The sequence below is a fragment of the Podarcis vaucheri genome (genome assembly GCF_965113315.1).
Source record: "Podarcis vaucheri genome assembly, chromosome: 8".
NCBI lineage: Eukaryota > Metazoa > Chordata > Lepidosauria > Squamata > Lacertidae > Podarcis > Podarcis vaucheri.
Genome location: NC_138766.1, coordinates 62,033,115 through 62,051,454, shown reverse-complemented (window position 1 = coordinate 62,051,454; position 18,340 = coordinate 62,033,115). Strand labels below are relative to the sequence as shown.

The following is an 18,340-nucleotide window of genomic DNA, read 5'->3' as shown; positions in this document are numbered from 1 at the left end:
GGAACCAAATATTGTATTCTATAGTATTCTAGCTCCCAACGCATCCTATAATTTCACATTTATTGATAAGGCTATTTTTGACACTGCTAGCATCACTACTTTAACTCTTGTCCATGAAGGCTAAAGAGAACTATATTGCCAGATATGCAGAAGCAAAGGAAGGGATGGAAAGCTACTGCTTAAGTAGGCCTTACACTTTAAGTGAAATTGGTCTCTCCTCCCTTCCCAGGTTTGTACTGAGTCATCTGTGCAGCAGTTTATCTTCAAGGCTTTTGGCCTTTTTCATGCTTATCTGAAATGACAGGCTACACATTTATTGTTTGTATTCTTTTGCATTCTTTTCCTGACATGCATTAGGTGGGGTGGTGGAAAGGTAGCCTATAGCTTTCTCTTTGCGAATTTTGTGACATTTCCATAGGATCTGTGCTGTTTTCAGCAGTAATCGTCATGTCTCTATCCACCTAAAATATTAAGATGCTAGCTGGTTTCTAAAAGGCACCTGCCAGGCTTATATATATATTCAGCCTTCACACATAACTGAAGGCAGCTTGCCCAAGTATTCTACAGGATCATTCTGATTAACTTTCCGAGTTCAAAGGCAACCCAGACTCCCAGCACCTTTCCCCTTACATTTGGAACCATTCACCCTGTGTGACCCACAACTGGGTGAAGTGTATTTTTACCCAGGAGTGAGAGGCATTGAAAATACAAGCACCTGTCACATAACTCTACCAAGAACATTGGAGTGACATGAGCCTTTAAGGAGCCCCTTGCATTTGATGACATCAGTGACTGGTGGTTTCTTTTGCTGTTGTTCTTGACAGAAACCACTCTGATACATGAAACTAACTGATGCTTCAACTGTAAGTACAATACATATTTTCTTTCTGTGGGTGCAGGTTAATAGCATGTCCAGAATGTGCACCTAAATCTCAAATTCACCTGACAACATCACCTCTTTTGCTGTCCCTGTATGAGCTAGCTATCCTAAGAGCCAAGTCTGTCGATTTGGATTAATGTAAATGTTTTTGAAAATGGTTGATGTTTGGTAACGTGGGTAATAAAAACGTGATACACATTTTTTTGACACTTTGTGAATATGTGTGCTCCTTTATTGGTGAGAAATATATGTTTTGAACACTACACCCCATGAATGCTTAAGGGATATTAATTCTTAGAGTGGGCAATAATGGCTGAAGTTCCTTTGGCTGGTTTCCTGCCATACTATTGAGTGTCTTTTTCACTTACCATGGAAGATGTGCGCCTACTTCTTCTTTTATTTATGTATCATGTGGCTAGAATAATAGAACTAACCTCTCTAAGCAAACATGATTGGATGTAGCATCACCCACAGTCCCCACGTTGGTTTGTTAAGTTGTATATTGGGAGTCAAGTTTGCAAATGAATTTCCTTAAATTAGCCATGCATGCTTGAGAGTTAGTAAAATTGTGAGCGTAGCTTCATTTCAGTGAAACACACCACAGCCTAGTGGCTACAGAGCAAATTGCAACTTCACTGCCAGGAATATTGGCTGTGCCCACATTGCCAGCTTTGAAAACAGCTAGGTTGTTCCTCTTCTTGGTTCAAATCAAAGTGCTTTGGGGAGGGGGTGGGAATGCATCAAAACGCAGCATTTCAGAAGAAATGAGGGGATAGATACGAGACAGAAACTGGTGGTAGCTAACTGTGTCCAAAGCAGCAGTTGAGACGCTCTGAATACAGAGTGAGGGGGGGGGGTGCATCGCCATTGACTGAACACAGTCCTCCAGAGAGCGAGCTGCATTACTCACGGTTACCCAGTCTCTTTTACAGTCACATAAACCCAGTGAAGAGCCACTGCAACAAACCCAGATGCCAGCTCTGTGCTGATACCCACTGCACTGTAGTAGCAGCACTGTTACAGCTTCCTATAGTACCTGCCCAAACATCAGGTCTCATTCTCCAATGGGTGTGTGCCTGCTTCCATATTAACCTCCCTATGCACTCAGGTTTGTCTGTCAATGCTTTCCTCCAATTGTTTCTGCCTTTTGAGGTGACCCGTGGCAATTAGGACTATTTTCAGTCATGTCATCCTTTATGCAGAACTTTCTCTTCAGGAAGGCTCATGTGGCCCCACGAGGTTACCTTTCTCGGTGCTAAGAAAATACTTTATCTCCATTGTTATTATTTCTTATTGTCTTTTCTGTTTTATGCTGCTTATGATTGCTGTTTTCCAAACATATTCTATATTTTGGATGTCGCATTTTATTATTTCATTCGTAACTTTGCAAACCACCCTGGGAATAAGTCACCTGACAAGCATGTCCTTCAGTATTCTGTTCTGGGCACACAGACCAATCTTTATGCAAAATAAGAAATGGGCATCAAAATAGGACATTGAAATGGCTGCATTAAAAATGAACAGGAGTCTCCCAGGCATCCTGTTTCTAGTTTGCAACAAAATTCACATCACCATTATTCTGAAAAAGAACATCAAATCGTGACTCCAGTAGAATTTACAAATGCATTTTATTGTGTTCACTTATGGCTGTATTGGTGGAACAGCACCTCTGTTAAGGTACAAGAGGCACCCACTATCTTTACTTTCCAGAAACAATGGAAGGTATTTTTATTTTGGCAATCTTTTCCAGGTTTAAAAACATAGAAAATGAACATCTATCTTCAGTTGCTTTGGGTACTGTTTCTATGGTATATTTGTGTGAGGGGTTTTTAAAAATGGTATATACGGCAAAAGGTATTGCCAAAGACCTCTTCTCTTGTATAAATTTCAGCTTTGTGTTGAAATGTAACAGACTGTACCTCTGGTCTCCATGGTCTTTGGAACTCACTGCTCATATTTGTTTGCTCTATGCTTGCATGTGTTTATGAGTACATCTGTCAGCTGAGGATAATACTTCAGGCATCTGATGAAGTGGGCTCTCATCCACAAAAGCTTATGCCACAATAAATCTGTTCATTGTCACAAGCCTCTTTGTTGTCTCCTCAAAGGAACTCCGGCATTCCTTAAGAGTTCTTTCACTAGAAACCACCTGGCTGTGACATATTAATGTGAAAAAAGGAATACCCACAGTTGCAGTAGACACTGTGATGCTAGATGATGCACAGGGAACATCAATAATTCCTTGTTCATTGAGACAATGCTCTTTTGTTCCGTTTCTTCTGAAGTGTGACAAAGGAAGCATTGAAAAGTGAAATTAAGCACCAGCCTTGGCTTTCTCATCCTCTTGGAAAGCGGTAAGCAGAACAGGGTGTGATGTCGCCATTTTCTATACGCTCCCTTACCGCAACGTGCTTTGTTGCTGCTGTTCATCAAACACAAATGTATTGTTCTCTGCACTGGATCCTTTGTTAAGGATTCCTCATTCAGTTTTGGCCACAAAATCTGAATTGCTCAGAATGGCAGGCATCTGAAATTCAGCAAGTGACATCATAAGCTTTGCAGGATGTGCAAGAGGCATCATGACCCTAGGGAAGCCTGTGATATTTTCAACGGTTCCTAAGCTGCTTTGGGGGGGGGGGCTTTAATTGTATAGTGTGTGTGCAGCCTGTCAGTAGAGTCTCAAAGCAGTTAAATTAGACAATCCAATCAAAATGCAGTATGACACACAGATCACCTGACCATGTTGCGTGGACATTGTACATGCACCTTGGCTTATGTTGCAGTTCTATGGGCAGTGAAAAGCAAAATGGGTGTGCTAAGCCCAAAGCTTAGTCCTGTGGCCTCCTGCATTTATACTTGCTTTTATACAAGCTGTTAATTCACCAACAGCAGAGAGTGATGTGGGAAAAATAGCAAGAAGGAAAAGGCAGTCACGGCAGTACTTTTAATCGCACACCAAAAATGTTCAGTAAATTATGAAAGCAACCAGTTGCTGCTCAAGGAGTACACAGATGTGTGTACTCATATGGTGTGTGTGCATATGTGTAAATGTCACACACACAGAACCAGCCTTTAGCAACAGCGGTGATAGAAATGAACATTTGCTTTCATCTTCTAATTTTTCAGACAACAGTCCTGGAAAACCAGAACCTTTCAGCTGATTATTTCTGTGACTAGATTTGATTCCACTGCTCTCTGGAAAATAGCTCTTGTGCTGTGAAATGGTTGAGAAGAACTTCTTTAGTTTGAAAGTGGCTGTTTAATGATGATTGTGTAATTCAGGCAAGCTATCAGCTCCTTGTGATGACCAGCGAATGCTTTTACAACAATTGTGTATTCTCCCTAAAAGAAAGAAAATGAGTTAATTTGTAATTGTGAAAGGTGCTTATATTGTGCATTCTTAAGTCCCAGCGATTTCATTGGAGCTGAGGGCTAGTTTAGAACTATCTGCTGAAGTTGCCTCAAGTTGATATTTCAGGGGATTCCGGAATAGTGAGTCAGTGGTCCAATGTGTCAACAAGCATTTGTATTATTACTGTATTTTTTGCTCTATAAGACTCACTTTTTCCCTCCTAAAAAGTAAGGGGAAATGTGTGTGCGTCTTATGGAGAGAATGCAGGCTGTGCAGCTATCACAGAAGCCAGAACAGCAAGAGGGATTGCTGTTTTCGCTGCGCAGCGATCCCTCTTGCTGTTCTGGCTTCTGAGATTCAGAATTATTATTTTTTTTTCTTGTTTTCCTCCTCCCAAAACTAGGTGCGTCTTGTGGTCTGGTGCCTCTTATAGAGCGAAAAATATGGTACTTACTGGTTTCTGTCTTTTTGAAAAATTTCCCAGAATGTTAGGTAACACAGTATTGACATATCAGAGTAGTCATAAAAGTGGTTGCACACAATATAGTCCTTGGCAAGTTAAACCAAGCCCTGTGTGTATTCATCTGCACATGTGACACTCCCAGGCAAGCAAGCTGTTCATTCATGTCAATGGAAAGCAGCCTCCATCCTCAAAAGGATGGGCTCGCCAGCAAGCCAACAGTTGTTCCTGTAATCTGAAGCAGTCAAGAAGTTGGTGCATGCCATACTGCATGCTGTGATATGTTTGCAAGTCATGGCAAGACATAGTCTAAAATAAACTATAGTTTACTGTGAATTAACCATTGTGCTGGTGCATGCTGATTAATTGTACTCACTTCCCTCCTCCCTTGGGGATAAACCATGGAGTTATGTGTGACCCCGATCTTAAACAAAACACAAGTTGTAAGCTAAGAACAAAGCTTGGTTTCCATTTGTGGTTTATCTGGAGAGGAACAAACCATGAGCACTGCTAAATGTTGTCTAATCACAAAAATAATAGCAGAATTAAATTCCTCACACCCAAAAACATATTTTTAAGACCCCTCACAGAAAAAAATTGCAAAAAATTAAGTTTCACCCCATAAAATGACACACCCTATACATAACACCAAGTTAGCCACTCCATTCAAGAGAGAGGCTCTCCTGGTGCCTTCATTACATATCTTCTCCCGGACCTTTGACTCTAATGAGTCAAATCTATGGCCTTTTCAACTTGAGGGGCAGTATTGTTTTGTTTGTTACTATGCTATTTATTCTTATATTTTTATATTGTAAACCACTCAGTGATCCTCAGATAAAGGATAGTATAGAAATTTAATTAATAATAATAATAATACATAATACTTTTATATTATCAAGTTTTGATTCATAAAGTACCTCTGCATATGTTGGCTCGTTACCACTGATTCTCACAGTTGTGTTTATTGTCTCTGCAGAAGAACAATCATCAAGAACTTGAGCATGACAAAAACAACATTATCCCATTATTCTTTCATTTCACTTTTAATTTCACTTTTCATTTGTATACTGCCTTTCTATATACACAATTTGGTTTACAAGCTGAAAAAAATTACAATTATACAAATACTGTATCTGTACCTTAAGAAGTTTACACATTTCTTCAGTGGGTGGGATTTCTAGAACAAATGTAGAGGGGTGGCATCTAATAGAGGAGCCTCAGAAGTGAGATTTATAGAATGCTGGAAAACTGACAAAGTACCACCTTGTTTCAGAACCTAAGTTTTAAGGCCTAAACTGTAACACCTCTACAATTTGGTTTAAGGAACTGAAGTAAATATAAGCTGCACATTTTCCATCTTGTTTAGAAACCTGTAACATCCACTGAATTTAATATATAAATTTACTGTTTCTTGAAAGAATCCTGTCTCCTGACACATCTTCAGTTTTACCCTTTTTTGTTGGGAGGGGGTAATCTGTTTAACTTCCCTAAGTCTCCCAAGTCCCAGAGTTTCCTTTCAAAAAGCAAAAATAGCCAGTTGTGAGAGGGGCCACGCCTCAACTTTCCAGAGGCCAGTTGCTATGGTATTAATGGCATCCCACATGAACTGAAAATGTGCCCTAGCACAGTGCTGTGGATGCATGTTTGCTAACATAGAACTACCCTTGTGCATAGCAATTAGTGCAATACTGGTTTAGCCCTATGGAAGTCATTGATGGAAGAGTAAGGCTGGGATGAGAATCAGTTGAAAGTAGCTACCTGTATGAGGGAGAGGCTGCCTTACACTGAATCAAAACATTGACCCCTCTAGCTCAGTACTGCTTACACTCACTGACTGTAGCTCTCCATGGTTTCAGACAGGAGAACCTCCCAGCCATACCTGGAGATGCCAGGAATTGAACATGGGCCCTTCTGTGGGCAAAGCACATGCTCCCTTTCCCCACTTTACCACTGACTATATCATTAGTTTAGCCTGGTAGCAAAGACTTAAAAGTCACAACTGTTGTTCTGCTATGATCCAGCTAGATCTAGAAAAGTGTGATGGAGGGAAAAAGTGATGGCCCCATGTAAGACCTACTCTCGTCCCAGTACGATTTTGCATGTCTTCTACATGTGTCCCAGTTTTTGGACACACAACTGTCCAAATACCTTTAGCAAACAAACAAACAAACAAACAAACAAACAAACAAACAAACAGGAGACTTAGAAAAGCCTGTGGAGGATTTCAAGCTAAGAGCAAATGCAGACCCTATATGTCAGCTAAAGGTGCCATAATGTACTCTTACCTCCCTTCAGAGCTCCACAAAATGTATAGCCATCATCCACACCTTCGCAAAGGGTACCTTTCCATTTTACGGCTTCAAACCCTTTAGACCATATGTTTACATGTGCTCTCAAAATGGTTAAATCAGCCCCTATAAAAAATAACACAATAAAGCATGTTACATGGCAACAATTTCAGTTACAATCTTGACAACATTCAATGGCTTTCTCAGGGAAGGCAAAAATACACTTGTGATCTAGAACACTTTCTGAGCTCATTCAAATCCAAAGGAATTTTTACAATGTATTTTGTGTAATAATCTAGATGAATGAGACATGAATTGTAGACTATTATCCTCATACTTCCACCTCTTCACACACACAGCTTGGAACAGATAAAAGCTTCATTCTCCCATTGTGTAATTGTTTCCCATATTCCCTTTTCAGTAGCAAACGCAGGATTGAAAATTCACTAAGGATACCTGGCTCTCAGAAGCATTAGCAAATATAAAATGTCCAGAAAACAACAAAAGGTTGCTTTGCTTGCAGTATTACAGAGAACCTCTAAACGAACAAACAAAATAAGAATACATCCAGAGTAAATTATGTGAAATGTATGGACAAACCAATGGAAGTGGGATTGGCTCATGCCAAATGTCTCTCCTTCCCACCTCCACGTGATGATAAAATCTTCTCTAAAAGCCTAAGGACAAAATGGCTTCATTTGTGAGTTGATTTTCAACATCTGCTTTCTGTCCTTGAGCAGCTGTGATAAACTTCTTCTTCTGCCCAAGTTTTAACAGCATCCCTTCTGGAGTTCTATGGAATAGGTTGTATCACTAGTGCAAGGCAGGGCACGTGATTTTCACTAATACACCCTGCCTCAACTTAGCACCCCTTCCCAAAAAGTGTTTCTGGAGATTGGGAGACACACCCCTCCCAAGCAGTATGGGATATGGCAATCAGATCCCCACCCCACCTCCGTGGAACAACCTCCCATAAGTACAAAGCCACCAGTTAATACAGCCCAGCAATGAATAAAACTTTCAGGTTGAAGTGCATCTTGTAGTAATGTAAAGCAATGAGCTTGGTGTTACTTGAAATAGGAATATATCTTACTTGGAATCCAGAAAAGAGTTCCCCGCCATTTTCTATTACCCTTTAGTGAACACGGCTCTACTGTAAAGGAGAAGTCTTTTGTTGGAAGGCCTCTACCTGCGTAACAAAGAAAGTTTAATAATGTTGCAAATCTCATTACAAAATGGCACAAACCTTTGAACTTCCTTATTAGAGCCTCTGCTGAAATGCAAAATGCAAAACACTTCACCTTTGAAGTTAATATTGTTGCACGTCACCCCAATCTCTGAGAGGTGTGAGATTCCTTTGGAATGAAGGACAGCAGAGAGAGAGAGAGAGAGAGAGAGAGAGAGAGAGAGAGAGAGAGATACGTACAACTGAGACTATGATGGAGGGGTTCGCAGCATTAACACTCCAAAACAGTCAAATCAAAGCACATAAAGTTTTCCAAAATCATGTGATAAGAGGAAGTCTGTACAGTGTTTTCCCTGAGAGAAGTGTTTTTGTTTGGGGGTTTTTGGAAAATGTCTGCTGTATATTCAAAATATAAAAAACTTATAAAATAAATAAGGAATCAGTTTTGTTTTTTTTAAAAAAACCACTCCAAAAGGGTCTTGCTTTTCGCATCGCAGCAGCCTTGGATTCAAACAGAAATCAAGCATTGCTCTGTCTCTCTGGCTTTTCATCCTGATCACACTGAAGTACAGTACTACAGACACCCAAGTTGCATTGTGCTACTTTATCCATTGATCTGTGGTGATGCACTTGGAAATACAGTAAAGCCACCCTTTTATGGTTATCCACATATATATATTTTTAATACTCCTTTAGCTAACCACCTGTACTTTCTAAACAATGAGCGCTCACACCTTCCTTTGTGGGTGCCCTTTGTGGGACCACGCACAGCACCTTGGTCATATGGGACCCACCAGCTGTTTGGGCTGGCCTCCCTCCCTGTGCTAATCATTGGAGGTTCCAGCCTAACCTCAGGCAATCAGCACCACAGGGAAGTGGGGCCAGTTGCTTAAATAGGAGGCGGAGCTGACAGCAACCGCGGAATCCTTTAGTCTATCTTCCCTTAATGGGGGGGGTGAATTCACAACCTCCCCCCCCCGGCGGCAATTCCAGGGTCCCCTCTTAAAGGGGTTTGTATATGGGAGTCGCGGGTGGCGCTGTGGGTTAAAGCCTCAGCGCCTAGGGCTTGCCGATCGAAAGGTCGGCAGTTCGAATCCCCGCGGCGGGGTGCGCTCCCGTCGTTCGGTCCCAGCGCCTGCCAACCTAACAGTTCGAAAGCACCCCCGGGTGCAAGTAGATAAATAGGTACCGCTTACCAGCGGGAAGGTAAACGGCGTTCCGTGTGCTGCGCTGGCTCGCCAGATGCAGCTTTGTCACGCTGGCCACGTGACCCGGAAGTGTCTTCGGACAGCGCTGGCCCCCGGCCAATAGATGTGAGATGGGCGCACAAACCCCAGAGTCTGTCAAGACTGGCCCGTTCGGGCAGGGGTACCTTTACCTTATATGGGAGTCACTGGCCATACACTGAAAGGTTGTCAGTGAACTTCCCTACCTTGCAGGGATATGGGGTGGGCTGCCAGCATACGCAAGCATCTTGCTGTGCACCCTCCCATATCCCATTCACCATGAGGAGCCCCAGTTCCCCCGGCTGGTGAAGCTGGGAGAGATACACGCCCAATGCCTAAGCCAAGGTCTTCCTACATCTGAAAGGTTTAATAAAGTTGTGGCCAATTTTTATTCCATAACACTTTGTCACGAGTCATTATTCCTTCTGATCGTCTCTCTGGGCTGGGGGTCTCTGCCTGGACACAGAATAGCAGTAGCATGATATCTTCATCAAGGCCAAGTGAAAGTCATAAAAGAGGAAGAAGTTTCCGGGAAAGAGATTGGCAGAGGCACAACGATAATACGTTACAAAGTGTTAAGATGGTGAATGAGGAATGAGGAAGCTGTCTACAGGCTCACAGAGGGACAAACAAACCGGGTGAGGCACCAGCATCTCTGATCTGTGTGAAGTTTTAGAAATGGCAGCCACCTCAGGGGAGGCCAACCCAGATCAGCACTGATATGCAGGGCGAGGGGTGTAAACCTTTATACACATACACACTTTCCCCTGTGAAAATTGCTTCCCTTAAACTGCTGCTTGTCACATTAGCATGCACACATAACTTTTTCCATAATGTAGCAAATAACAGTGTGTGTGACTTCTGTTGGGGGGAAATGGAGGCAGGTAGAAAGAGTTATGCACATATCCTGGCCTGGTCACATTCAAATCACACCCCTACCCCCACAGAACTGCTATTTGCAAATGTTTAAAGAGACGTGAGATGCATGAAAACAACTGAATTTGGCCCTCAGCTAGTATGTGCCAAGTGTGAAATATCTCCGATAGCACCAAAGTATATGAGGACCGGGAAGCAATGGCTGATCTCCCTTGAAAACTATAAAAGCCAGCAATTATTCATGTTGTACTCCAGCATTATTTGCAACACACTCTTTTTTTCTGTCTTACTTAAAGAAATGGAAATTGGAGACAGAAATTAACGTGTGCAATCCTAATGAAAACACCTGGAGCTTTAATCAGAGGAAAGGGGGAAGTGATCCTAATTATTTCACAAACGCTATTGGAAATTAGAGCCATCTGATACTTTACTTACTGCAGTTGGAATATAAAATGTCTACGTCGTCTGAACTGCAAAGCAGGTGTCTGTCTTCTGCCACAGTAAATCCACAAACGGAGAGAATCATAACAAGCAGGAACATGTTTCTATGTCTGTAAACCATTTCGAGAGCAGGTCACATAGAAGGATACAAGACGGTATTGCATCATTTTTACTTAAGAGGAAGAAAGTTACGCTTAGTCACCCACCCTCAGACATGTGATTTCAGGGGCTTTTTTCCCCTTGTCGTTTTTAATTATTCTTCTACAGAAGGTGCGCTTCAAATGCTTGAAAGCCTTTCCCAGTTGCTTAAGAAGAATACCCTAATTTTGCCTGATTATCTATACCTAACCTAGTTTGGACAAAACTACATTTCAAGAAGTGAATTCTAAAACGGCAAAAGAGAAAACTAGTGAACCATTGTGTTTGTCTCACAATATCAAATGAGGAAGTTGCTCACGATCATCTGAGCTCATGATGGTACCAGGGTGTTCATGCATAACCCTGCTTTCAGTGCCTGCAAAGGTTTTGGGGTGCACATATTGCTTCCCCTCCCATCTGTGCCTGTCCTATAGCTTGCGGCTGAAATCCTATAATATTTCATATCACAGTTATTCAAGAGTTGTTGTTTTTGATAAACTGAAATTGCAGAGTTTTGAGAAATTAAAAGTTAAAGTGCGAGATTGGCTTCATTATTATCAAATAATGGAGGTTTATAAGTTGGACAGGAAAATTGGCTTCCAGGTGGAAAAATCAAAATTAGAAACAGAACTGTTAGAACCCAATACTAAGAACTTGTCAAGAATGTATAACTTGCTGTTGAAATGGAATACACAAGATGAAACAGTGAAATCAGCTATGATAAAGTGGGCACAAGATATTGGTCATAACATTATGTTTACTGACTGGGAACAGTTGTGGACCACCGGTATGAAATTTACGGCATGTAATGCCTTAAAGGAAAATATTATGAAAATGATTTATAGGTGGTACATGATTCCAGTCAAGCTTGCAAAAATTTACCACTTGTCTGATAATAAATGTTGGAAATGTAAAGAAACTGAAGGTACTTTTTTTCACCTTTGGTGGACATGCCCAAAGATTAAGGCTTTCTGGGAAATGATATATAATGAAATGAAAAAGGTATTTAAATATACCTTCCTTAAGAAACCAGAGGCCTTTCTCTTGGGCATTGTCGGCCAATTGGTGCCAAAGAAAGACAGAACAGTCTTTATGTATGCTACAACAGCAGCAAGAATACTCATTGCAAAGTATTGGAAGACACAAGATCTACCCACTTTGGAAGAATGGCAGATGAAGGTGATAGACTACATGGGACTGGCAGAAATGACTGGCAGAATCCAAGACCAGGGGAAAGAGACGGCGGAAGAAGATTGGAAGAAATTTAAGAACTATCTTAAGAAACATTGTAAAATTAATGAGTGTTAAAATGATGTGGCTTTAGAAAGTAAGTGGATTACAGCTGTAAAGATTAAGTCAAAAGAAAAGAAAGGATAACAATTAGATAAAATTAAGGGTGAGGATTTGCGGAACTAAATATTTGAAATTGGAATGCAGAAAGGGGAGGTATGAGGAGGTCGGTGAAGTAAGTTTTAAGAAAATAAGGATTTGAAATTATACTTGTTTTTTCTTGTTTGTGTTTGTTTATATTGTTGTGCCTGATATAATTTGTGAAACTTTAATAAATATCTTATAAAAAAAAGAGTTGTTGTTTTTGTACTGCTTCTGTTGTGTCCTCCAAATGCCAGACAATAAAAATGCAGTGATTTGGCATTTCAGAACTAATAAAGCGGAATGACACCTCTCTTTCTCTCTCTCTCTCTCTCTCTCTGTGTGTAGTTGATAAAAGGTAAGTAGGTGAAACTGTTATGGTTAAAAAGAAATTCAGAAAATATTTCTAGATCTGAGTAAGGTAAAGGTTCTACAGCTCTGGATTCCTACACACACCAGTTCTAACATCTTGGCAGCTGTTCCCACTCTATGCAAGGGACCACTCCCCCTCCACCAGTTTATATACCTTCCCCACAAAGGCTGCAGTCTGTGCCTTTGTGGCAACTTCCTCTATTCAGCCCTTTTCAATCCCTTCCTGGTTCTGAGAGACAGTGGTGCAGGAGAAGGTGGGGAAGCGCCTGGCTCTTGTCTGACCTGTTTCTTCCTGCTCTAGAAGCTGCCCCTGCCTCTGGCCTCCTGGCTGGTCCAGTTTCCCACAAATCACAGCCCTCCTTCCCCCAGTGCACACTCGTCAGTGTCATGCCAGTCCCTGACACCAACACTATGTAACACGTCTGCTGAGGGAGATTTACTGGCTGTCAGTATGGTACCAACCAGTGTTCAAGACTTTGGTTTTAGGTATTTACAGACATAAGCAACTTGGGACCAAATTATCCAAGGGACCACCTTGTCTGATATAACCCTGCCCAGCAACTGCACTGCTCACAAGGCCCACTGCTGAGAGTATCACATGCCCCAGGGGTGCTTAGTTTGTCCTAGAAAACTGGGCCTTCAGTGCTGCAGGTCAAACTCTCTGAAATCAGTTACTTGAAGTTAGACAAGCACCTAGCATCTTGATACTTAGGTAGCTGCTGAATAAATTTAAGACTTTTCCTAATTTGTAACCCCATAAATTTATGGAATATCAACCGTAATATCATATAAATTGTTGGGATTTTTAGCATATTCAGTACGTTTCTTTGTATTTTATTGCATAACACATCAGTAGCATTTGGCTGCATTTTATAATTCTACAAAATAATATGAAAAATATTGTGTTAATAGTTCCACTTCTTGGAATTATTATACTGTAATGCTTGTTTATGTCAAGAGTCTTTAAAGATGTTGCTATTTTCAAAGGCCTCACCAATGCTACAGTTATGAGTCCCTCTAGTGGTTTATATAGGTAGAGACATCTTAGCAAACACTTGTGCATTCCTTGATACAGACTCTTTTCAGGATATTCAATTCTTAACATTTGAGACCAAAGAGGTTTTCAGGTACAACAAAATCTTAACCCTTTATTAACCATGCACTCTCCCAGCAATTTAAGAACTGTTCCATCTGCACAGGAAGCTATAGTTAATGGTTCTGAATCCTGGCTTGTTTGGAAAGTCATTAACTGTCATTCCTGTTACATCGGAAATGGAAAACCACGGTTAATGCGGCTTCCTGAATTGTTTCCCTGCTTGAATAAAGGGTAAAAGAGCTGTGTGAGGTTGTAAGGAGTTCATGCATATGTTGGCTTAATTTGATTTTCCAAAGATGACCAAAAGACTCTTTCGTATGATTAAAAGCAAGCCTTAAGCTAATCAAAGATCGACCAAACATCATCCCGTTTATGTAAATTCCTTTTGTAACCAACTCCAGTTTTATTCATTTTAATCTGTGTTCCTTTTACTGAACAAACTACTTTTAATGAAGAAAAAAACTGCTATGGGATTTTGCATCCTGGATTCTATAAAATAATTTTGAATAGTCTGCACGTATACACACATTTTATTCAGAAACATCTATTTCCCTTCGCTGGATTCTTTTGATTCTTCGAAGTCAAAGGTGAAGGGCTTGTCATAACCCATAAGGTGATTATAGTCTTGAGGATACTGAAAAAGCATAGGGTTAACAAGCATTGATTTCGTTTTAGCATAAAATGATGTGAACATCTTGCTGATGTCGGGAACCTTCACATCCTTTTGATGGAACACAGTTTTCTTTTCCGCCAAAATAGCATTATACGTAATAGCTGTGTACGTGTCTGTTTCAGGCTTGTGGTACAGGCGGATGATGTAGCCCTTTGTAATCAAATGCAGAGTAACTGGAGTTACAAATGTAAAGAATCCTATAACACTGTAAAACATAACTTGCAAGGGAAGGTTGTCGACAGCCACACCAGTTTTGTAGAAGATAATAGGTATCATGCTAAGACTAAACATGCTGGTAGAGTAAGAGAAGAACTTCACGCCTGCAAGAGAAAGACAAATTAATATTTAGAGATTGGAAATAGCTTGTGAGCCCATACATCCTCAGAAGGGCAGCTATTACTGTGTTAGACACTTCCCCCCCCCAAAAAAAAATCATATGACTGTTGTTTAACCCTCACAGAGCTACGGTTCCCAGCACCCTTAACAAACTACAGTTCTTATGATTTTGGGGAAGGGGGCAGAATGTGCTTTAACTGTACTGTGTTTAAGGAAGTTTTTAATGTTTGATGTTTTATCATGTTTTTAATATTCTGTTGGGAGCCACCCAGAGTGGCTGGGGAAAACCAGCCAGATGGGCGGGGTATAAATATATTATTATTATTATTATTATGCAGCCCTGGGCTACAGAGAGTGACAAATTGCCACTAGGCATATCAAAGGCCAGGAGAAGCAGTGCTGCACTGCTGACACTCCCCCCCCAGCTATCAAATTCACTTGGCAAATCCTCAACTGCCATAGAAGCAAGGCATTCCAACTTACGTCCTTTACACAAGTTTCTGGTGAACAGAGGGTCCCAATTCCCAGTGAAAAGTAATTTTAAATACTTCAGAGTGTTTAGAACCAAAACATAACAAGACACCTAACGCTAATATACTCACCTAGCACTGCCTTTGCCAAATTTCCACGATAAACTAATCTGCCATGTTCAGAATCTTCATGCAGGGAGGATGTGCTGAAGCAGCGAAGAGGCTGCACGTGGAGAGATGGAACCTACAACAAAAACAGATAAACACGGATTTTGAGTTTCAGATTGTTATATCTACATGCACCATTCACTAAAATCATATGGCGCTTGGCTAATAGTACATCTGATGAGTAAACTATCCACCGCCTGTCACCTGACCCCCTTCAGAATGAAAGCAAGCACTCCCGGGACACTACCACTAGAAAAAGAAGCGGTCCACGCGGCAGCACCTGCTCGCTCCCCACGATCGCGGAGAGAGATCCCGGGGCTCCACGCCACCCGAGTCGCGGCCTGCATAGGGCAGCCACGGAGCGCCGGCCCGGCTCCAGGACTCCAGGATGCTTCTCGGTAAGCAGGAGCGCATGATATCTCCCGGCGCCCCGCAGCCACAGTCGGAGGCTGGGCGCGCGAAGGCGAACCCCAGCCCGGAGCGGCATCTCCTGAGCCCCACGTCCTTCCCTGCTTAAGGCGGATCCAGGGCAAGCAAAGCCGCCGCCGCCGCCGCCGCCGCCTCGGTCCTTCCCCTTCCGGTGCAGCTTGGCCGGGAAGGAGGGGCTGGGAGCCGGCTCGCCTTTGCTCGCTTCTCACGCGTGGATTGTAAGACAGGCGTTCGCTAGGAAAGCGGGATCATTAGGTTACAAACCTGCCTGGAATTCTGGTCATTCAGGTGGTAAATCGGGATCTGTTAGTACACCTGCAGCAAGGATTCTTTCGGACAGCAGCAGCAGCAACAACACCCCCGCTCCCGCCCTAATTTGTACTAAAGAAAGTTTGGGTTTATTGGGTGAAAAGGCTGTGAGCTCCCATCACTTTTGGTTTTGGACTCAGGATTCTTTTTGTTTTTTTGGGAACCAGAATACAGTTCTAGTCTACAAAACAAAACAAAAGATCCTGTAAGCCTGAAGTCTGCCCAACCCTGCTTAATATCACAGAATAGAAATGATATTCTGATTTCTAGTCTTTAAAGGCCCTGCTGTTTCTGGAAGGGATCCTAAGATCAAGATCCGGAGAGTAAGAACTATGGAGTATAATGGGGCTCAATTGCGAGTAAACTTTATTAATTAGATTTCTATCCCACCTTCTCACCAAGTGTGCTTTGGTCAGTGAAATGCAAAGTAAAAAAGCGAAACATAAAAACAAGTAGGTATAACAGTAAAATGTTTTACTATTTATCAAATTTGAAAGGGGAGGGGGAACCAGTTGAGCAAATTGCACATTTATAGAGAACAAGAGGCCACAAGCACATGGAATTGCACTGTTTTTAGTAAAGCATTCTGCATGGGTTCCAAAGTTTCCCATCATGTTTTCAGTTTTTAGGTCAAAGTAGTTTTATTCCACAACAGGGCTGCAGCTCAAATAAAGCCACAGGGCCATTTTATCTATGGTCTTGTATTGGGAAATGCTCTGCCCAGGTTGGCATAAATAACCAAGTTTATTATTATTATTATTATTATTATTATTATTATTTAATTTATACCCCACCCATCTGGCTGGGTTTCCCCAGCCACTCTGGGCGGGTCCCAACAGAATATTAAAAACAAAAAAGATCAAACATTAAAAACTTCCTTAAACAGGGCTGCTTTCAGGTGTGGCACACGTCATTTGAAACAGACACCAGGTAGCACAAACAGGATTAGAGGTGGCCTAAGACTTTTTCAAAAGAGCACAGTGGCATTTAAATACTCTAAGTTGTTTCAAGGAATAACATGCTTGAGGGATTTGGCTAGACATGTTGCTTGGCAATAGTGTTGTGTGTGTTCACTGCAGCATAAATGTGTGATTTTTGATGGCCCAATATTTATGGTGGGATGGATAGATACTGAAATCTCATTTCCTTAATTGTATTCCCCAAACAGCAAAAAAAATGGGAGTATTTCAGCAGCAAGCAATTTGTTTGGGATCTTATGGTGAAGGTCATTAACAACAGATCCAATGTGGGTTATAATTTAAAATGTAAAACATTCTGACAAATTAGGGCTTAATGACCTAAGCCAGTGGTTTTCAACCAGTGTGCCATGGCACCCTGGGGTGCCTTGAATGATGGTCAGGGATGCCATGGGCAACATTAGCCTCTGTCCCTCTTTCCTTCCCTCCTCCGATGCCCTCTCATGCCTCAGCCTCCCAAAGGCTTTGCACAGTTGTTTATTGCAGCGGCCCTGGCTACAAGCTCCCCTGGCAAATGCTACCTCTTGGGCTGGTTGCCAGGAGCTGAGGCAGCCTCGGAGTAAGCAAGCAAGTGGGTGAGGGAGCCCAACCAGCCAGTCTGCCAACCCTTGCTTTGGTAATGGACAGACAAGTCCCAGGCCCTTGTGGGGCAGTGTCAGGGGGCACCTCTCTTTGGGGTGGTGTGAGGCAGCTCAGAGACCAGGGGCGGCAACAATGAGTTTCCAGAGGACTCCCAAGGAGAGGCTGAGGGAACACTTCACAAGGGAGGGTATTCAAGAAAGGGTGAGGGACACTCAGCTCTACAGGCAAGGGGTGACATAACTGGGCTCCTGAGCCCCACAGGGGTGCCGCAGAAAGAATATAGTTGGTCAAGGGAGCCGTGGATTCAAAAAAGTTGAAAACTTTGGGACTTGATACCCCGCCTTTCACTCCCCTTAAGGAGTCTCAAAGCAGCTAACAATCTCCTTTCCCTTCCTCCCCCACAACAAACACTCTGTGAGATGAGTGAGGCTGAGAGACTTCAGAGAAGTGTGACTAGCCCAAGGTGGTTTAGTGGTTTACTTAGAACACTAAATCATACTTCAATCATATCAACATTTACAGTCTAATTGAAAAAGCACTTAACTTGGAAGTAATATTAAACTCTATAGGGTTTATGGGAATTAAGTATTGAGATTAAAGGCAACAATCCTTAATTGTGCATTAAGTACAGTATATTAACAGTGCTTCCTATATATTTCCACTCAGAAGTAAGTCCCGCTGCATTTAGAGCTTACTTGTAGCTAAGTCTT

General features: G+C 41.9%; 2 protein-coding genes across 3 annotated transcripts; both read right to left on the bottom strand.

Moving 5' to 3' along the window:
• Positions 1-3,810: 3,810 nt before the first annotated feature.
• LY96 (lymphocyte antigen 96) lies at positions 3,811-10,884 on the bottom strand. Of its 2 annotated transcripts, XM_082234056.1 has the most exons (5): positions 10,704-10,876; positions 8,074-8,169; positions 6,978-7,106; positions 5,610-5,662; positions 3,811-4,222 (listed from the first exon to the last, which is right to left on the bottom strand). In XM_082234056.1, exons 1-5 carry the CDS (start codon positions 10,828-10,830, stop codon positions 4,121-4,123), a joined length of 507 nt encoding a protein of 168 aa, XP_082090182.1. In that variant the 5' UTR covers positions 10,831-10,876; the 3' UTR covers positions 3,811-4,120. The 2 variants fall into 2 exon arrangements, with proteins under 2 accessions (XP_082090182.1, XP_082090183.1); XM_082234057.1 differs by lacking the exon at positions 5,610-5,662 and having other exon boundaries at positions 10,704-10,884.
• Positions 10,885-14,065: 3,181 nt separating this feature from the next.
• Positions 14,066-15,893, bottom strand: TMEM70 (transmembrane protein 70). The gene is made up of 3 exons (XM_082234025.1): positions 15,614-15,893; positions 15,298-15,409; positions 14,066-14,679 (listed from the first exon to the last, which is right to left on the bottom strand). Exons 1-3 carry the CDS (start codon positions 15,818-15,820, stop codon positions 14,231-14,233), a joined length of 768 nt encoding a protein of 255 aa, XP_082090151.1. The 5' UTR covers positions 15,821-15,893; the 3' UTR covers positions 14,066-14,230.
• Positions 15,894-18,340: the final 2,447 nt, after the last annotated feature.